General features: G+C 41.6%; 2 protein-coding genes across 20 annotated transcripts in view; both read left to right on the forward strand.

Moving 5' to 3' along the window:
* Positions 1-25,119, forward strand: part of NRG1 (neuregulin 1) — a 1,206,738-nt gene that overhangs the window by 1,072,100 nt on the left and 109,519 nt on the right. For 6 of the 19 annotated variants that reach the window (XM_017339048.4, XM_008252162.5, XM_008252192.5 and 3 more), the window contains exon 1: positions 954-1,620. The exons of the other annotated variants lie outside the window; for them this stretch is intronic. In XM_017339048.4, the coding sequence (XP_017194537.3) occupies positions 954-1,620 (667 nt within the window). Of the gene's footprint in view, positions 1-953; positions 1,621-25,119 lie in introns of those variants that run through there. 19 annotated transcript variants of the gene reach the window in all.
* On the forward strand, positions 447-629 carry LOC138848506 (uncharacterized). Its single transcript, XM_070068539.2, has one exon. It carries the CDS (start codon positions 447-449, stop codon positions 627-629), a length of 183 nt encoding a protein of 60 aa, XP_069924640.2.

A 25,119-nucleotide genomic window follows, 5' to 3' on the forward strand; every position in this document is an offset into this window, starting at 1 on the left:
AAAATAGGAAGTCACTGGCAGTCCTGTGTTGCTGGGTGTACTGTACTGATTTCACTCAGACCAGCCAGCAGCTCTAGAGTGGGGAGAGAGAGTGGGGGTGGGGAGAGGAGAGAGGGAGAGAGAGACAGGAAGAGAGAGAGAAGAGGGAGAAGTGAGAGAGAAGAGAGAGAGACGTGTTTGGGATGAGGAGGGGAAAGAAAGCGAGAGACTACGAAGAAGGGAAGAGGCGCAGAGGAAGAAAGTGAGCGCTCAGAGAGGACAAAGAGGTGTGGTGTTGGGGGTGGGGGTGGAGGCAGGGCGGGGAAGGGAGTTACCGCCCCTCCCGGCCGCGCGCTTCCCTTCAGATCCCTCGGTGAGGCTGGCTGTTTGCAGTGATGCTTGGAGGGCAGGCACCTGCTGCTCTGTAATGATTCAGCCTCTTTCAGCCTCCGCGTTAACACAACAGGATGCTGTTGCTACTGTCACTGCTGCCTCTCCTGCCGCCGCCGCTGCTGCCGCCGCCGCCGCTGCTCCTGTTTTTGCTTTTACTTCTCCTGCATGACAGTTGTTTTCTTCATCTAAGCAGACACCAGCTTCAGATGCTCGGGGTGAGGAACCTGCCTTTCAGTTTGGGCTACTGGTTTACTTAATTAACCGGGAGCAAGCAGCTCCCGCCGCCGTGTTGGCCCCTGTCCTCTTGATCAGCCGGGATGGTTCGGAGAAGCATTTAAAAGAACTAGAAAAGTGGCCCAGAAACAACAGCTTAGAGAATTATATACTTTTATTTCATAGTTGAGAGAAGCTTTTTTTTTTTTTAAATTATCCTTCCTCCTGAATTCCTCTTGCTTTGGATAATGGCCTTGGACTTGGACGACTTATCGATTTCCCCCTCTAAGATGCTGTATCATTTGGGTGGGGGGGGCTCTGCATGGTAATGGACCGTGTGAGAGGCCAGGCCTTCTGGAGGTGAGCCCATGGAGATTTATTCCCCAGACATGTCTGAGGTAGCCACTGAGAGGTCCTCCAGCCCCTCCACTCAGCTGAGTGCAGACCCATCTCTTGACGGGCTTCCGGCGGCCGAAGACATGCCCGAGACCCAGACGGAAGATGGGAGGACCCCCGGACTCGTGGGTCTGGCCGTGCCCTGCTGTGTGTGCCTGGAAGCCGAGCGCCTGAGAGGTTGCCTCAACTCAGAGAAAATCTGCATTGTCCCCATCCTGGCGTGCCTCGTCAGCCTCTGCCTCTGCATCGCCGGCCTCAAGTGGGTCTTTGTGGACAAGATATTTGAGTATGACTCTCCCACTCACCTTGACCCTGGGGGGTTGGGCCAGGACCCTGTGATTTCTCTGGCTCCCACTGCTGCCTCAGCTGTGTGGGTATCGTCTGAGGCGTACACTTCACCTGTGTCTGGGGCTCAGTCCGAAGCTGAGGTTCAAGTTACAGTGCAAGTTGACAATGGCGTTGTGTCCTCTAAGCCTTCAGCGGCACTGACCCCGAAGAACCGTGTCTTTGCTTTTTCCTTCCTGCCTTCCACGGTGCCGTCCTTTCCCTCGCCCACTCGGAACCCTGAGGTGAGAACACCCAAGTCTGCAACTCAGCCACAAACAACAGAAACTAATCTCCAAACTGCTCCTAAACTTTGTAAGTAGAGAGAGATGTGGTGACGATGGACGAAGGAAAGGGGTGGGCTTGGAGTGCTCTAGAGCTTGGCGCCCGTCCCTTTCTTGCATTTTACTTGCATGGTTTTCTTTGATCGCATCATGTGCCTGAGTTGATGGGGCGGCTCGAAAGGGATGCGCAGAGAAATCTGGTGAACGCCTGGTGTGAATCCATGCACTGACTGCGGCTCCCTCTAGCTGCATTGTTAAGTCTGGGGTCAGGGATCCAAGTCAGGTTTAAATTGAAGTTCAGTTCAGTTTATTTCTCACACTTTTTTAAAAGCCAAACGTTGGGGCATCCTTTCCCTTTATTTCTGTGTACGTGTAACTTCTTCATGTCTCTGAGTTTTATTTTGTTTCTTTTTCCCATTGTGGACTTCTGGATACCCTCTGCCTCCCAGCAGCCCCAAGCTGCCCATTACATTTCTCTCCCTGTTCTCTCTATTCCCTGGCCTGCGTTCTCCTCACCACCAGCCCCTGCCCTTTGACTTTTGATTGATTCTTTCTGAAATTGAAGCAAGTCCTAAGACGTTTCCAGTGCTCACCTTTCACTAGCTGGAGACTCTTGTTGCCCTTGTCCCTGTCGTAGTACAGGCCACCAAGCACTTATTTGGGGCAGCTTTGTTTTGTTCAGAATGCAGGACAACTCTGCACGAAGGGATTTTCCCAGAGGAGTTTTGTCTTCTATACGCTGGTGTTTTAAGAGCTTCCTTGGCAGTCATTTCAAAGCATAGGATCTATTAGTAAGATACATCGTTGTTTTAGACATGTGTCATTTCAGTCCGTCAGATTGCAGCAGCTTGGTTTAATGATCTGCAAGTGCAGAGAGCCCACGCTCCTAAAACAATACAGAGCAATATATTGCTGTTTGCACTGGCTCACTGCAATAGCTTTATAAAGAAAGTTGACAAGAATGAAACCATGACTCGTCAGATTGTTCTGAACGGCAGTGTAGAGGAAGGCGTTCTCCGGAGCCTTTTAAAATATTTCCAGACTTGAAACAGATTCTTGTTTATTTTTGCTTTATCTTCTACTCCATTTTTTGCCATTGATGAGTATTGACTACGTGGAAATAAGTAAAAGATCAGAGGCTTTGGTTCTTAATAACTGTGTAACATCCCTTAAAGAGTTAAAAGATAGTTGAAGGTAAGGATTCTGTGATGCAATACCCCCTTGCTCTGGTTCCCTCTCGACTGTAATAAAAAATGAGAAATATCTTTTGCAGACCTTATGTTCAGTATGAAGTGGAGCTCTGTGCTAGGGAAACAGAAAAACTTGGTTTGTGATTCAAGAACCTTTCACACAGGCAGCTTTCAGTGGCGAAGATGGAAGGGGGAAAAAAAAAGGAGAGAGAGAGAGGCTTGTTTTCCAGGTGTGATTACAGGAAACCTCTATGCCTATGCCGACGCTGCTTTGTGTCTTTACCAAATCCCCGAAGCACAGTTCCGGAGCTGACATTCTCCGCTGCCTTCAGCGCCTCTTCCCACCTGGCAAAGTGACTGGGAAGTAATACCCAGATGAAATGACAGGCTATAAAAAGCAAGTAGAGCTCCTGCACAGAGCAGCAAAATCCACCAGGAAGGCAAGGTTACTTTGCCTTTGTCGTTTTCAACTTCAATCTTTCCTTAAAAGGTGCCTGCATAGGTTTGGTTGCCCAGAAAAAAGAGCAAGCTGTCCCTTTGAGAAACTCTTCTGCTAAATCCTGTAATTTTGTCATCCAATGACATTAAACAAAGAAACATCCAGTACCTTCTCCTGAACTAAGACCTTGTCGGGAAGTGTGATGGGAAGTTTTGGGAAATTATTTTTGAAGGTGAATTCTTCTACTGCATGTTTTAATGGACCATACATTCCGAGTAGGTTTTTTTTTTTTTTTCTTGCCTTTTTTTTTTTTTTTTTTCTCTCAGCCTGCATTGATTTTGTGGCATTTGCAATAAGTGGAAAAGATTTACTGCTGGCTAAAAGCATCACAGTGGCCAGTGCTGGCCAGATGCACAGCTGCAGCAATCCGGAGTGTGTTGGAGATAAGCCTGGAAAGCAGTCTGGGAAGGAGTCTCCTGAAAAGTTAGGGATAGATGGTTGGTTAATACTTGATAGCTTACTGGATTTTCTCTACTGTAAATGCTGCTAATCTTTTGAACTAGTGCCCCTATCAATGAATAAAATAAAACCCAAATCACATCAACATGGGTGCTATACTAATAATTGTGAGTCATTTTTTTGGTTTGTTTAATTGGTTTTGGGGAAGGAATTGGTCCAGACAGCTTTCTTCTCAGAGATTTGTAAGTGGTCGTTTGGGTTAGTATTTAAGAATTCTGTAACCATGTATAAAGGAAAAAGTAAGCCTAGAATGAAGTTTTCGTTTCCTTTTCCTTCTTTTCAGCTAAGAAGGTACTGTTGAGTCCCAGTAAACTTTCATTTCTTCATGCGTGTGAAGGCTGCCGTGGCTTATGTTTTAAAAAGGCATTATCACTTCTGAAACATGTCTTCAGTGGTTTCAGGATTTTATTCTCGCTCCCCCATTTTCTCTCTGCCTCAGCATATTCAGCATGTTATGCACAGAGCTGTAGCCTTCAAGGTCATAGTCAGTTGAGGGCTAATTGATTCTTCTTTATCCTGGAGCCTGAGAGAGGGGAGGAGGAACAATCCCAGTAATTATGTCAGCTGTGTCACTCCCCAAACCAATCTACCCACTCGTATTTTATTTTATAAATACTAGAATTACTCTCTTCCTCACTGATTCTTATCCATGTACAACATTCTTGATCTTTATTATAAGAACAGGCAAAAGATAGTGGTGTTAATTGTCTATAGGTGTAGTTGTCTGTGGTCTGGTTTTCTAAAGTGGCAATTTCTTTCATAAGGTGGTATAATTTCACATTTTCACTATATTAATCTGTAAATACATGTAGATCTTAAGGAATCTGATACAATTCTGGAATGAAAACAGAAGTGAGCATATATGTTTTATTCTGAAGACTTTTTATGTGTAGGTAGTAGTTTCCCATTGCCATAATGATTGTATTGCCATGATGCTAATTAAGCTTTTATTTTTAACCAAGTCATATAATACTTGAGCCATTCATTCATTGTCTTTGCCTAGGCTTTTAAATTTTGCCAAGCTTCTGTTTGTGTGGAAGGGACTGGCATTTGGGAGATTGAAAACTCAGGCTACCATAAGCAGAGCCGGTTATATTGTTGCCTGGACACTGTGGTGCCTTCTTGAGAGAAAATGTTTTCTGGATGGGAGACCCTGCTTAACAACAGACTCTTGGAAGCAGGAATGTATTGGCATTTGCTTCGTAGACCAAATTTGTTTTGCTTTGTCTTAAATCTTTTTATGGAGTTGCATGGCAAACCATTGTTACCACAGTAACAATATGAATCATCACCATCTGCAAAGGATCAGCGTGATGAATTGGATCTACCAAAGGACTTCTTCCCTTTATCTTAGCCCCTGCAGACTCTTCTTCCAGCCCCTCCCGAGCGTGCTTGCAGGTATTTTACAAGCGTGATTTCAAACAAGTTCCCTGTGCTTTAACCATACTTATTGAAAGCCTCAGACATTCAAAACTGGAAGGAACTGAAAGATCCCCAGTTTTAATGAAATGATTTTATGAACTTACTGATGAAGAAACTCAGGCTCTGAAACATTTAATGAAATTCTCATACCAAAATTCACTAGACTCTGAAAAATTAAGTGAAACCCAGAATAGCAGGAAATGAATGTCCTTTCTCCCGGATTTAAACACACACACTTGCACACATGTGTACACACATGCATGCATGCATACATAGGAACACACATGCACACTCACTGCCACTTTTTCCTATCATTTTATCCCTATTTTAGAGACTTGGAGTTGGAGAATAACTAGGAATTTAACTGGCATCTGACTGGCAATCAGAGAAAAAGTTCAAGTTGGATGACCATTGGTCAAGTGTGTATGGTTCATGCCACTTAAATTTTCCTCTTGCTCTCCTGTTTTGTTTTCCCCTATTTTGCTTTTATTAAATTTTCAGTATTGGTTTCGGTAGCCTCTTCCTTTTTCATCCATCCAGTGGTCAGCACACTTGACAACAACCTGGGTGGCCAATGGTGAGCACTTCCCTGATCCATGGCAGATGGCTGTGTGGCTCAACTCTTCCCTGAACACCCCACTTTGATTTTTCCTTTTCATTCCTTTGTGATAACCAAATCGATCTTTGTTCTCTTCAATTGTCCCTCCCCCCTAATTATATCTTGAAGCCTCTTTATTGTGCCATTGTGGCTTTATATGTCAGTATTATTTAAATGCATCCTTAGATGTCAAAGCATCTTCACTTGTCTTTACATATTCAGCTTTATTATTGTAATTTTTATTATTGAATGATATTTATACATTTAAGGATTTGTGGGAAATGGAATTCAAAGATAAATTTAATTTTGGTAGTGCAAAAAATTTGAAGCCTAGGAATATCAGGGAACTTCAAAAAGGGGAAAAGCATATTATGAAAAAAATACCTGGATTTCAAATTTTCGCACCAAAATAAATGTGTCTTTTAATTTCACTTTTCCACAAACTTTTTGAAGTATCCCTGCATTATAGACAAATGTACAAAGCAATGCCTCTAGCTAATGAGCAATTACATACTGATTTCCTATTGGCACAGTTAATTCTAACTTTTGCTCCTTTTCTTTTTCTCTCCTTCTCTTCTTTGGTGTGTGTAATTCTGGTTTCCCTGCTGATGCCTTTACAAGCTTGTACACGTTGCATTTTCTCCATGCCCAGAAAACAATCATTTCCCAAACTGTATGTCTTTGTCTTTCTTCATTCCTTTTTTCTTTCAGTAACATCTCATAGTATCCTTTTAAAGCATAAAGAAGGAGTTATTTTATAGATTTAAAAAACAGAGCATAAAGGTGTCATAACTTGTCTGGAAGCTCCTAAGAACCAGGGCTAGAACCCCTGCCCACCGAATTTATTGAAGTTTCTGTGAAACTGTAGAGTATATCACATCTATGTCTACTGTTATAGTCATGTTTCGTTTTGTGTTATTTTTGCTGTATGCCAGTGATTTGCTTTTCTTCTAGTATATCTGGTTCTTCATTCATGGGCTGTGCATTAAGTGCCTGCTCCGTGCTGAGCACTGCTCTAGACTGGCTGTGTAGCAGTGAAAGCCAGCAGCACTCCTTGTCCTCATGGAGCTTGTGTTCTAGTGAATTGTGAGACTCTAATGGACTCACTCAATTTCAAGTATTCCTTTTCTTTCTTTTCTGTTTGAGAGATCTTCAAAAAGTTCAAAGAAAGTGCATGTTATGACAACACCATGCATAGACTTAATTTTTTTTTGCACCTAAATAAGTTCCTCTTTTAATTCTATTTTTCCATGAATCTTTGAAGTACTGTCATATACTCTCTGAACTCAGCATCTCTTCTCTTTGTCCTCATTTTCTTCACTTTTTGGCTGCCTCTCCTGTTCTTCCCTTCATGCGTTCCTCTTCTCCATCTGCCAACTACTGAACACCTGCCCAGCAATGTCCTTTATCTTTTCTAAGTCACATCAGCTCCACCTTTGCTATCAACAAGCTAGGGAGTCTTGGGTGACTGATGTTTGACCAATATGGCACTATTTATTTAATCAAACCGCTGCAGTGGTTAGGAAAGTAATATCCATCTAGGCTTTTAGGAGCACTCGCTACTTACTTCTTTTGCATGTAAAGATTGTTAAGAGTATTTTCAGATTCTAGACAACTGGTAGCTATAAACATTTTTCTTTTTTCTTTTTTGGTCCTCTTTCCTATATGGTGTTTTAGCTTGCAAAAGTATTAAATTATTGCACAGTGTTTTTAGTTCCACTGTCCAGAGAAATGCTAGAATCTGCCATTCAGTTGATTAGTTAGTTGTCAAACTGAACAGTGATATGAGTCCTTTTTTTTTTTTAAGGTATATTTATTTATTTAAAAGGCAGAATGACATAAAGAGAGAGGAAGAGGCCAGCGCCGTGGCTCACTAGGCTAATCCTCCGCCTTGAGGCGCTGGCACACTGGGTTCTAGTCCCAGTCGGGGCGCCGGATTCTGTCCCGGTTGCCCCTCTTCCAGGCCAGCTCTCTGCTGTGGCCAGGGCGTGCAGTGGAGGATGGCCCAAGTACTTGGGCCCTGCACCCTATGGGAGACCAGGAGAAGCACCTGGCTCCTGCCATCGGATCAGTGCGGCGCGCCGACCAGCAGCCATTGGAGGGTGAACCAAGGGCAAAGGAAGACCTTTCTCTCTGTCTCTCTCTCTCACTGTCCACTCTGTCTGTCAAAAAAAAAAAAAATAATAATAATAATAAATTAAAAAAAAAAAGAAGAGAGAGGAAGAAATGGAGACAGATCTCCCATCTGCTGGTTCATTCTCCAAATTGTTGCAAGAGGTGGAAGCTAGGTCAGGCCAAAGCTGGGTGTCCTAGATCTCCCACATAGGTAGGAAGGGCTCAGTTACTTTGGTCATCTTCTGCTGTGTTCTCAGGCACATTAGCAGGGGGCTGGATAGGAAGCCAACCAGCTGGGACTTAAACTGGCACTCCAATATGGAATGCCAGTGTCACAAGAATGCCAGGTTAATCTGCTGTGCCACAGGACTTGCCCTAGCAATGTGAATTCCCTTTTTTTCCCCTCCAAAGATCTTATTTTTACCTATTTTAAAAGCAGAATTACAGAGCAAGGGACAGAGAGATCTTCCATCTGCTGGTTCACGTGACAGTAGTCATGGCTGTGCTAGGCTGAAGTCAGAAGCCTGGAATTTCATCCTGGTCTCCCACATGGGTGGCAGGGGCCTAGGTACTTGGGCCATCTTTCACTGCTTCCCCAGGCACATTAGCAGGGAGGTGGATCAGAAGCAGAGCAGCTGGACTCAAATTAGCTGGCGATGCCTCCAATGTACCCCATCACTGGCCTCACCATGAGTTCTTATACCGTTTGTGTAAAGAGTGATCGACTGGAAGTGAATCCAGTTTATCTTCATCATCAGAGAGCTTGTTGCCATCTTTACTGCCATGATTTTGACCTCAGAACGTGTGTGTGTGTGTGTGTGTGTGCATTCAAAAGTTATTTTAAGCAATAAATTGTAGTCTTATAATTGTAGAATAGTATATGTTGAAGATTTGGGGGATTATCTGAATCACTGCCTAAGTGAAGAAATGCAGATCTGGAAGAGTCAAACGACTTGCCCAAGGTCACTACAGCTGATTAGTAGGAGTGTTGAGAATAAACCTGAAGTGACTTTCCTGTGGCACACCCTACTTTTCTTCCCCAAGCTGTTTTTAGCACTTACACTCATGTGAGGTAACTTCAAACAGCTCATGAAAAATGGAATTAAAATATAAATCTATTTGGATGCCAAAAATTGAAATCCTTGCATAGCTTTTCCATACTATGCATTTCCGTGAGCTTTGTGAAGACCTTCCCATTTGTTATTTTAATCTAAAAGATTTTTTACTTTCCCACTTATTATTTAAATCCTACTTAATACAGCTCTTATCTCTCCATTGTTGTTGCCTTTAGAGAAGAGAATTTTACCTTAATGATTCTGATGACTATAAGACACTCCTTTGGAAGTTAGATATCCATCTCCCAACAGCATAGCATATGGGAGAATGTTTTAACATCCATATTATCCCAACTAAAGTGTGTGACTAATTTGGAAGGCAATTATTTCCTTACTACTGGGAACATTGAAACAGTGGCACTATTGAGGGGGATTCATGTTGCAAGTGGATTATTGAGTTTATTAATCACTGAAGTAAGGACTGATTTTCTCAATCTCTTGTCTTAGGGCATTAGGTTTCCAATTGGTCAGACTTGAATTTCAGTTGTATTTGCTGCTGTTTGTAATCTTGAGCAAGTAAGATCATTCCTCTAAATCTGTTTACCCATTTTTATATAATAGTAATACACGTGTCTTGGACTCTTGGGGGAACTGAGTGAGAAAATAAATACGACAAACATAATAAAGATAGAAGCAGCACACACTTTCTCCCTCATTATACTTTTGACTCCCTTGCTCACTTTGTTCTGTTCCTCCTTTGATATTTTCCAGTTTTATTTATTTAAGAGGCAGCGAGAAAGAAAGAAAAAGAGAGTGCTCACATACCTGACTCACTCCTGAAGTGCTTGCAAGAATTTGAACTGAGCCAGGGCTGAAATCAGGAGGCAGGAACTCAATCCAGGTGTCCCACGTGGATAGCAGGGACCCAATCACTTGAACTTTCTAGGGCATTAGCAGGAAGCCAGAGTCAGGAATGAGAGCCGGGGCTTGAACCTAGATACTCTGTGTGGGATGCAAGCATCTTCACCACAGGCTAAACATCCACCCCTTCTGCTTTGTCCTCCACAGGGCTTTTGTAACAAAATTTGGAGAATAAGTTTTGGAGTTTGGGGAAACTTATGAAAAACATAACGTATGCAAAACATTGAAGAAGCATCCTAGTGAAGTAGAAATTATATGGGATACTAGAGGTCAAATGCCAGCTATACCACTTAGCCACTGTGTGGCCTTGAGCAAATCACCTCACTGCTTGAGACATAATGTTTGCATCCAAATTAATGGGAATGTTAGAGATTGTGGTAGAGCAAAATAACTCAATTGTGAAGACAATCCTGTTATTAGGACAGGGCTTAAAAAATAATGAACCCTATGTTTTCTCTTTCTATCAGAGTTCATGCATGTATATATTCACAAGTGGTAGTATTTGTAGGAAGCAATTGGAGGGGTTTTTCCGAGGTGAATTAATTTGTTTGTTAAGTTTTAGAATGATATGTGACTTATTCCTTGAGTTCCAGTGCCATTCAGAGTAACTGTCCTCCCATAAAAATTAGCCAGCATATATAGATGATTACTCATTGGATAGAACCCAAACATCACTATGTGAGGGATTCTGTTATAGCCAGAATGATAAAGAGTTACTTGTAAGAGAGAAAAAGACAGAGTAGTGATTAAAGTTGTGTTTCTCAGAGAAGTACTCTCTGTGGGAAAACTGGAGTAGTGGAAAGAAAGCCACACAGTTTACATGTGGTGCAAAGGAAGAACTTTGACCCGAAAGATCATGAAACCTTGGTCTGAAGAAAGATGTTGTTCACATTACTCATTTCATTGCTCCTGACTGGCATCTCATGGTACCCAAAGATAAGAATTAAAATCTCAGGGCCAGCGCTGTGGCATAGTAGGCTAAGCCTCTACCTGTGGTGCCAGCATCCCATATGAGTGCCTAGCTGCTCCTCTGATCCAGCTCTCTGCTGATGGCCTGGGAAGTACCAGAGCCCATTATACCCATGTGGGAGACCTGGAAGAAGCTCCTGGCCTCAGATCGGCCCAGCTGCAGCCATTCAGCCATTTGCGGAATGAACCAGCTGATGGAAAATACCTCTCTCTGTCTCTCCCTTTCTCTGTCTGTAACTCTACCTCACCATTAAATACACAAATATTAAAAAAAAATTAAAATCTCAAAGCCGGTTGTAATGTTTGACAAAACCCATAAAAATAATAATGTTTGTAGAATCCAAATACAATATAGAAATTTTTAAAATTAAATTTAAAATGTAATAATTATATATACATATGTATATAACTTGTATACATTATATCCCAGATAAAAGAATAAATGATTTTATAGAAAATAAAATTAGATACATAAAATCATTTCAGATGTGAATACTGTTTATAGGTTTGGGATTGGGAATGAACAGAAAAATCTTATAGCTCCATGTCAGATTACTAGAGATTTATAAAAAGTCAAAGAGAAAAAAGTTATTAGAGAAATAGAAAATAATTGTACTGTCAATCTGTGCTAGCGAATCTGTTACAATAAATTTAAAATGAAATCTTGTTAGCGGGGTTGTTGGTCACAGTCCTACAAACAAGGAAAGCCGGTGCAGTTCTGGATATATGTACAGAGGGGGCTTCTGTTGTGCACCTGATGGTTTTTCTTTCAGAGATACATCATTTTGCCAGAGCTTGTCATTTACAGAGATATGTAGTAATGAGGATGATACGTTTAGAAAGATGTGAGAACTTCTCTGCTTTGATTATCTTGATTCTTATTATTTGAAGAATAATTGATTTGCTCCAGAAATTGAACTCTGAATCCGTATTGGAGAAATGAGGCAGCCACTTCAAGCAGAAAATATGTGAAAATAAGCTCAGGCCAGATTTTATCTGGCTTTTCTGACTTTTCAGTGGCAGCTGATAGACCCAATAAAATTCAGTGAAAAGTAACAGAAAGCTTCCTCAGGTAAAGAATTTTTTGTCTTTCATCAGTAACATGACAGACCTGTTTTCTGTAAGTTTCGGTAAAATATTCATTTGAGTGAATTTGGTGTCCTCCCAGCCAAAGGGGAAATTTATGACTCTATTTTAACCAAATGTTAGTATAGAATTTAGTACACATGTAATTCTCTAATAAAATCTCTTTTACAACTCATCTTCATTCAAAACTTCATAATTTCACATGAAACAAAATGTTCATAGTTGCATATGCATTTGGAATGAATAAGTATATACTTTTATTTCCCTGGCATGCCTCCCTTTCTTTATTTCTGACTTTTGTCTCATACTTATTTTTCTCTTTCCTCTGCTCTTTCATACCCCACCGTTACTTCCCGAGTGATTTCATGTTCTTCCTCTACATTTCTCTCTCCCACCATGTTCTGAAGACTGTGTCTCAGAGCACCCAAGGTTATGGAGTGGATGGCCCAGACCTGTGGTTTCTCACTGGATGGCTTGGGGGAAGAGAGTGAGTGAGACCCTAACCACAGACTTGACCACGATTAGCTTGATGACTTTCAATGTTGCCTCTTCCTTTGCTAAGTAGCAGGAAGTATTTGTTTTATGAAATATGTTGTCAGGGCAATAAAAGCTCCATAAATAAATGGAATGATCTAAGGACAGTGGAATTGAACTCTTGTTAGCATTCGTTTGTAATCCCTTGGTACAGCTTCCTGGGGCATAACTACTTGCTCTTCTGGGAACAAAAGGAGTCAGTAGCCATTGATTGTTACATGATGCTAAGTATTGCATACAAAGCAAATCTTAAGAATGATTAGTGGCACAGTTCAGTGTTACAACTCTGACCTCTCCTTACTGTAATCCTTAAAGCAAGCCAGATTTTCCCCCATCAAACAACTCTTGTGGTTCTTCAAAAGAAAGAGAAAAGACAAATCATGTGATCTGTAGTTATGTTTACATAGAAGATCAAAAAAGTTACATAAAATAATTACTTAAGTCTTTTTGTCTTTCTGCTTCAGTGACAAAAAGGAGAATGTAAATTAACCCCTGGCCAGCAAGTTCATTTTTGCAGGAACCTGATCCTGTAATTAAACCTGAGCTACCTGAGTCAGTGACCTGTGTATCCCCTACCTGTTCAGTAAAGTATTCGTGAAAAAAATGGGATCAATACTGTAAGACTTAAATTCGCTGTTCAAGATTGCTGAGTTTTCTAAATAGCTGGAATTTTGTCACCTTCAAACTTTTAGATTGCAATTTTTTCATAATCTATGATATTTTTCACTACTGGCATTTAAAAGGGATTTAGTAGATATAGGGCCAACATAATGTTGGATACTATGATATATTTAAGACATAGTGGGTTATGTTATAACTTGGCTGCATACCTCAGAACAATGTATATTCTTAATGTAAATTGGGTTATTAAATAATCAAAATCAGAACTTCAAAACTTTAAAGCGTTAGACAGTTTAAACCTAATATTTTATTTAACACAAATAAATTTGTCTGTGAACCAGAAAATGTTGATGAGATTTTTCATGTATTCTATGTTTTCAGCTACCAAATCACTTTGAAATTACTAAATTTTAGGCCAGCGCCGCGGCTCACTAGGCTAATCCTCTGCCTTGCGGAGCCAGCACACGGAGTTCTAGTCCCAGTCAGGGCGCCGGATTCTGTCCCAGTTGCCCCTCTTCCAGGCCAGCTTTCTGCTGTGGCCCGGGAGTGCAGTGGAGGATGGCCCGAGTCCTTGGGCCCTGCACCCCATGGGAGACAAGGATAAGTACCTGGCTCCTGCCATTGGATCAGCATGGTGCGCCGGCCGCAGCGCGCCGGCTGCGGCGGCCATTGGAGGGTGAACCAACGGCAAAATGAAGACCTTTCTCTCTGTCTCTCTCTCACACTGTCCAGTCTGCCTGTCAAAAAAATAAAAAATAAAAAATAAAAAAAATAAATTACTAAATTTTAATGAAATAGCTTCTCTGTAGTTCTTCTAATTTATAGTTCTTATCTCCTGTGGGGTTTGGAAATCAAATTTTAAGGCAAGTTAAACATTTATGTAAGGGACAAAAATCTCTCTGAGTGAGGTTCTCTAAGAGAACGTATAAGTTTTGGTGACATATTTTTCTTTTATGCCCCCGTTCACTGTGAACTGAACCAACACAGTTCAAGGATGAGCAGTCAATGACAGATGAAGAGGAAGAATAATTACTTGGTTCCCTGGGTTTAGAGGACTTCCATGTGATTCCGGGTTGTTTTGTTTATCTGTTATTCTTTTCATAATATGAGGGTACTTCAAAAAGTTCAAGGAAAATTGAATTAAAAGATGAGTTTATTTTGATAAAAAAGTTTTTGAAATCTATGTCTGTTTTCTTTTCTTTTTTTTTTTTAGAATCTTTTTTTTTTTTTTTTTTTTTTTGACAGGCAGAGTGGACAGTGAGAGAGAGAGACAGAGAGAAAGGTCTTCCTTTTGCCGTTGGTTCACCCTCCAATGGCCTCCGCGGCCGGCGCGCTTCAGCCGGCGCACCACGCTGATCCGATGGCAGGAGCCAGGAGCCAGGTGCTTTTCCTGGTCTCCCATGGGGTGCAGGGCCCAAGCACCTGGGCCATCCTCCACTGCACTCCCGGGCCACAGCAGAGAGCTGGCCTGGAAGAGGGGCAACCGGGACAGAATCCGGCGCCCCGACTGGGACTAGAACCCGGTGTGCCGGCGCCGCTAGGCGGAGGATTAGCCTAGTGAGCCGCGGCGCCGGCCTATGTCTGTTTTCATAATCTATATGTATGAGACCTCTTATATATAGAATTTAAGCAATGATCATAGCCCATAATTTTCATGATCTTTTTAAACACATGAGCACTACGAATTAACCAACCTGATTTAATAGATCTGTTTTGATATTTTTCATGTGATTAGTAAAATAAAGCTGACTTGTATTTCTTTTTATTTATTAAACATATCATAGTTGATATTTAGAAAACACAGTATTATCTTATTAATTCTTCCTGGTATTTTAGGACCACAGACTTCATACCCAGCTTACTCCTGCTGGCTGCTCTTCCTTTACCCATATGGAATATAATCTAGCCAACTAGGACTTTTTTTTAAAATATTTGTTTATTCAGAAGACAGAATGACAGAGAAAGAGGGATCTTCTATCTGCTGGTTCACTCCCCAAGTGGCAGCAACAGCCACTTCTGGGCCAGGCTGAAGCCAGAAACCAAGGATTTCCCACATGGGTAGCAGGGCTCCAAACACTTGGGCCACCTTCCACTACCTCCCCAGGCTCACTAGCAGGAAGCTGGATAGGAAGAAAGCAGCTGGCACTGAAGTTGCGACCCTGATAGGGGATACTAGCATCCCAGGGTACAGCCTAACCCACTGTGCCACAGTGCCAGCCCCCAGCCAGCTACATCTACCCTGTACACTATTTTATTTCCGTCTTCTGTACTTCTTCCCATTCTATTTCTCTACCATAAATGTTCTGTTACCACACTCTCTACCTTTCCAAATTCTGCCCAGGCTCAAGACTCATCCTCTAAATTAGATGTGGATGCTTCCTCCTCTTGTGCCCTGTGTTACTTATGCCTCATCTTGACACTTACCCCAATCTGACTTGTGATGTTCTTATTTGGATACTTGCTTATCACACATACTAGAACAGAAGTTTCCTAAGGCTTAGTTACAGCTAATTCATTTGTGAACCCTGTACAATACCAGACAATTTTGTTTTCATGAGGCAGGTAACCTATTTGCATATTTTTGATATAAAAGGTACAGTGAGGTATGGGCATTTGCTCTATTGTTTAAGATGTCTGGTTAAGACTCCTTCATCCCATATCAGAGTCCCTGGATTTGATACTTGCTTCTGGTTGCTGAGTCTGGCTTCCTGTGAGTGCAGATATTGGAAGGCAGTAGTGATGGCTCAAGTGACTGAGTTCCTACCACCAACTTGGGAGACCTGGATTCAGTTCCCAGTTTTTGGCTTTGGCCCCCACCTAGCCACAGCCATGGGCATTTAGGGGTGAACAAGTGGATTGGAGCTCTGTCTCTGTCTTTCTGCTTCTCAAATAAAGAAATCAATAAATTTTAGATTCCCATCATGGACTATAAAAGACTTTAGACCACAAGGAATTTTATTTCATGATGGTGTGGTGATTAAGAACACATATATTAAAAGAGATTGCCTGGGGTCACATCCCAACTGTGTCTCTGGCTGTTGGTACCCTAATTTCCCCATCTGTGAAATGGCAGCAGGAATTTTACTCCCTTTTGGGGTTGTTGTGAGGATCAAATGAGTGAATGTACATGAAGCATTTGGAGTAGTCCTGGCTCAGAAGCATGAGAATCATCACTTAGCAGTTTTTAAAAATTAAGCTGTGCTTCCTTCCATTCCAGATTTGATCCTTTGCTGTTACTGAAGTGGGTTTGAAGAAAGGGACAGGAATTGCAAGGGACATATGGCCAAAGACACAGAAATGTAACCATTGTGGCTCGGCTAGTTCGTGCAGTTTTTCCTCTTTGTGATTTGTCTTAGCATCATACCCGAACTGTTCTCAGGAATCAAAAGGAGAGCAGGCAAGGATAATCATCAATCAATCTGTCGGTCGGAAATAGAACCTACACATTTGAGACAGGAAGCTGCCCTTGCTGGCAGAATGCCATGTATTGACATGCATGTGGGCAATCATATGTGTGCAGATCCAAAAACATTTGCCATGACTTCTTATTCTAGCAAAAGGTGGTGAGCAAACCCACAAAGAGACAAGCAACTCCTCAGTTTTGGAAGAATAGCTATAGAAGCAACACTTTTCCTAATGCTATCATTTTATTTAGCAAGACAGAATCTGCCCATTATCCAGATAAATTTACTGAAATTATTAATCAATTAATTAATGTAAAGACTGGTGCCATCTGTGAGAAAGTAGCAATGACTAGGAAGTATCTGGATTTTCAAACACAAGATCATAGAAGAACCATTAACATTTTAAAAACATAAGTGATCTTAAGGAGAAGCTGTCCAAAATATTTTATTTTGTCCATGAGGAAACCAAGATCCAGAAATGTAGAGAGACTTTTTCCATACATATAATGCGAAGAAACAGGAACTGTTCTAAAAAATGGGGATGCCATTCCATTTAATGGTTTTTTTTTTTTAAATAGGCTGTGCCGTTTCACCTAAAATAGATGAATTTTAAGGCTAGATCTTCATTTTTTCAATTATTCCATATTCTTTATTGAGTGCCTGCTCAGTGAGTTTTTGTTCAACACTAAAAGTAGAAAACAACAAATAGCCTGCGCCGGGCTCACTAGGCTAATCCTCCGCCTTGCAGCGCCGGCACACCGGGTTCTAGTCCGGGTCGGGGCGCCGGATTCTGTCCCGGTTGCCCCTCTTCCAGGCCAGCTCTCTGCTGTGGCCAGGGAGTGCAGTGGAGGATGGCCCAAGTGCTTGGGCCCTGCACCCCATGGGAGACCAGGAGAAGCACCTGGCTCCTGCCATCGGATCAGCGCGGTGCGCCGGCTGCGGCGGCCATTGGAGGGTGAACCAGCGGCAAAAAGGAAGACCTTTCTCTGTCTCTGTCTCTCACTGTCCACTCTGCCTGTCAAAATAAATAAATAAAAAGACTTGATTTAAAAGAAAACAACAAATAATAAAAAGAAGTAAGGAAATAGTATGCTAATTTATAAGGTAGTACCCCTATAAGGAAAATAGTGAATGTAAGGTGGTCCAAATACTAAGGAAAGAGCATGGCTATTTTTGAATGGTATGGTTAAGTGTAGGCTGCATTGAGAAAATAACAGTCAATGAAAGATTTGAAAGAAGTAAGGCAGTTAAACATCTGGATATATGGAAGAATGTTTTGAATATAGGAAATGTCAGTGCAAAAGCTTAAGGTACTTGCACACAATACTAGGCAGAATGGAAGCCCAGAAGGCCAGTGTGGCTCGCGTACAGTGAGGAAGCTAGAGAGTTTTAAGAGTTGAGGTCAGGGACCGGCTCTGTGGTGTAGCGGATAAGGCCGCCATCTCATATGGGCACTGGCTCAAGACCTGGCTGCTCCACTTCCTATCTAGCTCTCTGCAGAAGCTCTTGGCTCCTGGCTTTGGATTAGCCCAGCCCCACCCATTGCAGCCATTTGGGAAGTGAACCAGCGGATGGAAGATTCATTCTATCTCTCTATCTCTCTATCTCTCTATCTCTCTGTCTCTGCCTCTCTGTAACTCTGCCTTTCAAATAAATAAATAAATAAAATTTCTGAAAGAGAGTTCAGAGAGGTGATGAGGGCCTCATTGGGCAAGCCATGGCGTGTTCCTGTGAGAATCACGGCAGTCCCACCGAGGGAGATGGGCAGCTTGAGCAGAGTTTTGAGCATCATGTGATTCACTATGCCTTTGGTTTTGAAAGGATCACTGCCTGCTGTGTTGAGGTTAGATTATGAAGATGGATGATGGTGGCAACCGGAGGACCACCACAGAGACTGTTGTCAAAGTCCAGACATGATTGTACATGTTGTAGGACTAAAGATGTTACTGGATTATTAGGTTCTGAATATATTTTGAAAATTGATTTAAAGTGACTATTAATGATGGATTGGATATTTGATTTGAGTAAGAGGAATCAAGGGTGATTTCAGACCTTACAGTTGATAGGATGAAGTTAGCATTAACCAAGAAGAGACCTTTGATGAAAGATCTGACGATCATTTTGCTCAGTCTCCCATATCACCTATGCCAAATAAGCCAATGTTCTTACCAGAGTTAGAACTGTAGATAGTGCCTCCTTGTGAAATTGAGATAAGACATACCTGAGAGCCTCCTTTAAAACTTATACAATTGTGCACTACCAGAGATCCTTACAAATGCATAGGACAAGTTACAGTGCAGGTGGGTACATCTGTGTAGGATGCAGTATTACCCACTGCTCATTGTGATAGAACTAAATCCCTGGGAATTGTTGACTAAGCTTTCAACAAAATGCTCCGTAACCCCTCCCTTCGTGGTTTCCTTTGAATTTGCCTTGTTCCGTGTTCATACTCTGTTCAAGTTGTTTGCTTGGCCTAATGCACATTACCCCATCCCTCTTTTCAGCTCATTTTTAGTCATCGTTTAAACTTTATTTAAGAAATACATTCATCTTAGAAATGTTTCCTTTATCCCTTAGGCTAACTAAATATCCCCCCTGTGACATTCAACAGGATCAAGTGTTTTCCACTCGTTTCCCAAATATTTTGTTATGCACCTGTATTCCACAAGGAATACCCTCATAGTTGCTTCACAGTGCTAACCACATCCATACATCCATGCCCTATGACTATTGCATTGAAGGATTTGCATGCCTCGGGTGTGGGTTTCTTCATGTTTTCCTGAAGCTCTTGATATTCTGTTTATTATGAAAAGATGCAGCTGAAGTAGTAGAACATGCTTATCTTGCTTCTAAAAGTTTTCTTTAAGATGCCAAAGTCTCACTTTGGTTTGTTTGTTTCACATATTTCTTGTTCTCTACTTGACTTTTTTTGGAAGTATATAAGCCATGGAATGAACAAAAGGCAGCTATCATGAAAGGAAAAGCCCCACCGTCCACGTTTGTTTTTCTTCCTATTTTTCCAGAGCTCCACTCAGTGTGATGCCTCCTTATCAGGCTGAAGAGGTAGCTATGTACTCCTGCACATGACACAACACTCAGTTCGGCCTGTGCCCGAGCCTCAGTATGTCACTGCCCTCGTCTGTGTCCCAAATCCTGTCTGCTAATGCAAGATCTTGCCCCAGTTCCATTCTCATTTAGCAGCGTTTTCTATATACTACACTTGCCAGTGAACTTTACAACTAGTCCCCATTTCAGCAGCCTATGTCATCTTCAATACTCCTAGTTGTACCTAAATAGTTTTAAGTTGTGTTTATATGTTTATATTCCAAAATAGGCTAAACATCTCCATTTTGATTTTATTTGTCTCTTCTAACTTAGAAAACACTGTAAGTACTTGCTGACCACCAGGCCCTGAGTTCAGAGTAGTAGGATTGAGAGACTATTAATAGAGTTAATTTTTTTCTTCTAACAGCTTGTTCTAGGCAAGCACATTAAATGCTTGCCCTTAACTAGAATAGAAAAATGGTGACTAAAAAGGAATGGAATCAGAGGCATCTCCATATAAGACTTAGGTGGGCCTTGACGAAGTATATGGTGCTGATGGGCATCAGTATTTCAAGTGGAAGGAAAGGCCAAGAGCAAAACAGATGTGTGAGGTACACAGTGAATAGACCAGCTTGGTTGCTTTGAAGAAATTTGTTGATAGCTGACATCTGTTAAACATTTAAAAAACATAAGCTAGGTACTATTATTGTCCCTGTGTTTGGAGTGACTGATGAAGCAGAATAAATTGATAACTTGTATATTAAAACAACCTTAAGAATGATGCTGGGGCATGTATTTGGCCTAGCTGTTAAGATGCCAGTTGAGATATCTGTATTCCATTTTGCAATTCCTGGGTTCGAGTCCCAGCTCCACTCCTGATTCTAGCTTCCTGCTAATACAGACCCTGCTCAAGGAGTTGGGTCATGGTCCCCCACATGGAAGACGGGAGACCTGGGTTGTACCAGGTTTGGCCATCATGTGCATTTTGGGGGAATGAATCAATGAATGAGAACTCTAACTCTCTCTCTCTCTCTCTCTCGCTCTCGCTCTCTCTTGCTCTCGCTATCAATAAAAAGAATGAGAGTTATGATTAAGGTTGTAGTGGTGGTAATCTATGCTAATCTATGGTAATAGTCTAAAGGGCACAAGAGGAGGTAGGAAGTAAAACACAGGTTTGAGACAGACTATGAAGAAAGAATTCCACAGTACTAATTGAATGAGGGAAGGAAGGAAATGATTATACACACATTAGTGATTTAGTGGTTGTTAAATGAATGCATCTCTGAATGGCGGCATCGTGCATTTATTCAACATGTATTTATTGAGTTCTACTAAATCTTTATGTATTTGTTAATGTACAGAATTAGTAGATTTATGATAAGTGATTTGTGCTCCAATTTCCAGGAAACATTCATTGCTTCCTTCTGATGGAGCTGTCCAATTGAGTCATATTAATTGTTCCTCCTTTGGTATTATGTTGAAACTGAAACTGATAGATTAGAGACAAAAGACAGTCTCCCATTGCTTTTTGACATTTTTCATTATTGCTGTTGAATAAGAATCCTTTTAGGATATATATTTCCTTTGTTGAGCATCAGAAATTTACATACCAAGATTTCTTTTGGTACAGATATTACAAATGGAGTCACATTGAGTCACACTATCCTGTTTTAATGCACTATCTCTGTATAACATATCCAAGGCATACTGAGTATTACAAGTTCTTTTGTATTAATGGTGAAATGTGTGAATTTTCAAGCTTTTAATTATACAAGTGCTAAAAACAGAAAACATTTCTCCTACAAAATGTTTTTTTTTTCCTATTAACTCATGGAGTATTCAAACAAGGCTATCCACTCATTAAGTTCCACAAGTTAGTCCATTCAATTCATTCAAAATGTGAATTCCAAAGTACAGCAGTTAATATAAGATTTTGACTGACTATTAATAATAGCATTCTCAATTTGTGGTTCTTTCATCCATGTAATTTTGTTGATATATGTACCATGTGCTAGGGAAAGAAATATTTCAAAATTAAATAGGCAATCAATAGGTTGGTGCATATGTTAAGTTTTTCAAAGATAGTAAATGAAAAATGCAATATGATATCTACTTGCACTATTCAAAAGGAAGCCATTGATATCAAAAGTGTATCACGCATACATTGCTGCAGATGTAAATAATTAATGTTAGAAACATTTTCTTATTTAATTGTATATTTAAAGTGGTTACATAAGTTAATAGTATTTACAAGATATTCAGGATCAGAATTGAAAAAATTAGTGAAACTACTGACAGTGATGAAAACATCATAAAAAAAGGGGAAAAAAAAACTTGTGCAAGTTCAATATGCTATTTTAATGTAATCAGAATATGTTTTATTCAACACTACATCCTCACTTGAGTTAAAATTTATTATGTGCCGGCGCCATGGCTCACTAGGCTAATCCTCCGCCTTGCGGCGCTGACACACCGGGTTCTAGTCCCAGTCGGGGCGCCGGATTCTGTCCCGGTTGCCCCTCTTCCAGGCCAGCTCTCTGCTGTGGCCAGGGAGTGCAGTGGAGGATGGCCCAGGTGCTTGGGCCCTGCACCCCATGGGAGACCAGGAGAAGCACCTGGCTCCTGCCATGGGATCAGCGCGGTGCGCCGGCTGCAGCGCGCCAGCCGCGGCAGCCATTGGAGGGTGAACCATGGGCAAAGGAAGACCTTTCTCTCTGTCTCTCTCTCTCACTGTCCACTCTGCCTGTCAAAAAAAAAAAAATTATTATGTAAGAATCCCAATTTCTGTTTCTCCTTGCCTGCTGTCTCATCCTGTGTTTCCTGAAAGGGGGCTTCTTTGGTGAACAGTTCTTTCATGCTTGCACCATTATTCCTTTCTTTTCAAAGCGGTGGTTTCAAGAGGCTAAATTTCTCCATTTTAGCCCAGAAATTAGCATTTTGTTTTGCTTACTTCCCTTATATGCGTATTGATTTTGTGAACTTCTGAGCACTGTTTTGTAGCAGCTTCAGTATCACATATTCAGATAGATGTGGGGCCAAGATCAGAGACCAGATTGTTTTTTAGCATTTCAAAGTGTGCCCTCTTGTGCTCCATTTCCAGGAGAAAAAAATGGAAATCAACAATAACTCCAAGTGAATTCTTTGAGAAATAATATATAAAAGGATTCAATTTAGATCCATTGACTTTCACCTTTAGTTTTCAAACTTACAAATAGAAGCAACATTCTCGTATTTTTCTTTTATTAAAAAAAATTACTTATTGGCGAGTCAGATTGACAGAGAGAAAGAGAGGCAGAGACAGAGAGAGCAAGGTCCATCTGCTGATTCACTCCCCAGATGACCACAATGGACAGAGCTGGGCCAGGCAGAAGCCAGGAGCTTCTTCCAGGTCTCCACATGGGTGACAGAGAACCAAGCATGTAGACCACCTTCTGCTGGTTTTCCCATGCCGTTAGCAGGGAGCTGGATCAGAAGAGGAGCAACCGGGACCCAAAATGGCCCATGTGGGATGTCAGTGTCGTAGGCGACAACTTTACCCACTGTGCCAGAATGCTGGCTCTAACATATTTATATTTTTCCAAGGGAAAAAAAAGCCAATCGGCTTCCAGGGCCCTATTGTATTACTTCCAGTTTGTCTTCTGCAGACTTAGCACTCTCAGAGGAGCCCTGGAAACACCCAAGTACTAGGTGGCTACTGTTCAGCCGATTGTTTTTAAGTGGTAAAATATACTGAACTTGGCATGTGCTCTGGCAGCCCTTATTAAGTGTACAGTTCAATAGTGGCAGGTATATTCACATTGTTCTAGAAAAGAACAATTTTTGAACGAATTTTTGAAGCCTGAAAATTCCACAGAATAGGGACTAGAGCTGTGGCGCAGTAGATTAAGCCTCCGCCTGCAGCACCAGTGTCTCATATGGGCGCCGGTTTGAGTCCCAGTTGCTCGTCTTCCAATCCAACTCTCTGTTATGACCTGGGAAAGCAGAAGATGGCCCAAGTGCTTGGATCCTGCACCCACATTGGAGACCCAGAAGAAGTTCCTGGCTCCTGGCTTTGGATTGGCCTAGCTCCAGCCACCGATGCAGCCATTTAAGGAGTAAACCAGCTGACGGAAGACCTTTCTCTCTATCTCTCCCTCTCACTGTCTGTAACTCTTCCTCTCAAATAAGAATAACTAAAATCTTTAAAAAAAAAATCCACAGAATAGCAATTCCTGCTTCTTTCCCCAGCCTGTGTCCTACTTTCTGTCTGCATGAATTTGACTCTTTAGGGGACCTCATGCAAATGAACCATGTGGTAGTTACTTTTTGTGACTGGCTTGTTCCATTTAGTGTGGCGTCCTCAGGTTCAACCAGGCTGCAGCGTGTGTCAGAATGACCTTGCTGTGGGAGGCTGCGTGCTGTCCCCTTGGATGGGTTTACTTGGATGAGTTGTAAATGACGCTGATAGGCACCTGGGTATCACAGCCTAACTCTCTTTTGTTCATCTAGAGTGTGAAGGTGAAACCCAGAGTATCATTTCATGAATCTGTGAATCTAGTCAGATTTGTGAAAAATTAAATTCCCTATGGAAACATACTAAAAACATATTTTCCTTATCTCATATTTAAAAACTCCTCTAGGGGAATCCCCGTCTCTCTGTGGATTTGTGAAGATGTAGTAAGTGCTTGCTAGAAAGATGCTTTTAACTCTGGCAGAGACGTAGAATTTACTCGTTTCTTCCTTTCTTCCATTTTTGATCATTTTGAAGATGTCTCATCCTGACTCATTAAAATGGTTGATTGACTTTGATTACTGACATACCCAAACTATTTCAAACAGCTTTCCAAAACACAGTGGCCTCTTTGAATTATTTATAAAGCAGGGTCTCAAGACACTTTTTCCGCACCTGATGGTGGTAAGAAAGCAGAGAATACTGTGCTGCCCTGTGAAAGGCAGGGTCTTAGTTAAAAGTCTCTGTCCACGTCCACCTTCCTCAGCTTTTTAATCCCCAGGCAAGTCCCAGCCCAGTGTTTCTGGTAAAATTTCTTGTGTTCTGCATTGGCAATACACTGTTTCCTCTAACTGAGCTCAGCCACCTGTAATGCCAGCATCCCATATGAACATTGGTTCAAGTCCTGGCTATTCTGTTTCCCATCCAGCTCCCTGATAATGTACCTGGGAAAGCAGTGGAAGATGGCTCAAGTTTTTGGGTCCCTGTTACCCACGTGGAAGTCCTGGATAGAGTTCTTGGCTTCTGGCTTTGTCCTGGCCCAGCCCCTGCTGTTGTGGCTATTTGAGAAATGAACTAGCAGATAGAAGATCTTCAGCTCTCTCCTTTCTCTCCCTCCCTCCCTCCTTCCCTCTATATAACTCTACCTTTCAAATAAATAAATCTTTAAAAATAAACTGAAGTATTGAAATGTTTTGACATAGGTTACTGTGTCTCACAGAGGTGCTCAGAGAAGCCAACCTGTGTATGCCAGGAGAGCTCGGAGGCCAAGGGAGATTCTTTGGTTTGCTTAAAATCACACATATGAGGTGGAGGCAGGCACTCAAATCTACCTCCCTCATTGTCGTGTCTGGGTTTGGTACCTGGCTCCCCTCAATGTTTCTAGCTTCCCAGTAATGCAGAC

Source organism: Oryctolagus cuniculus, chromosome 2 (assembly GCF_051225735.1).
Source record: "Oryctolagus cuniculus isolate XC-2025 breed Fujian yellow rabbit chromosome 2, ASM5122573v1, whole genome shotgun sequence".
Classification (NCBI taxonomy): Eukaryota; Metazoa; Chordata; class Mammalia; order Lagomorpha; family Leporidae; genus Oryctolagus; species Oryctolagus cuniculus.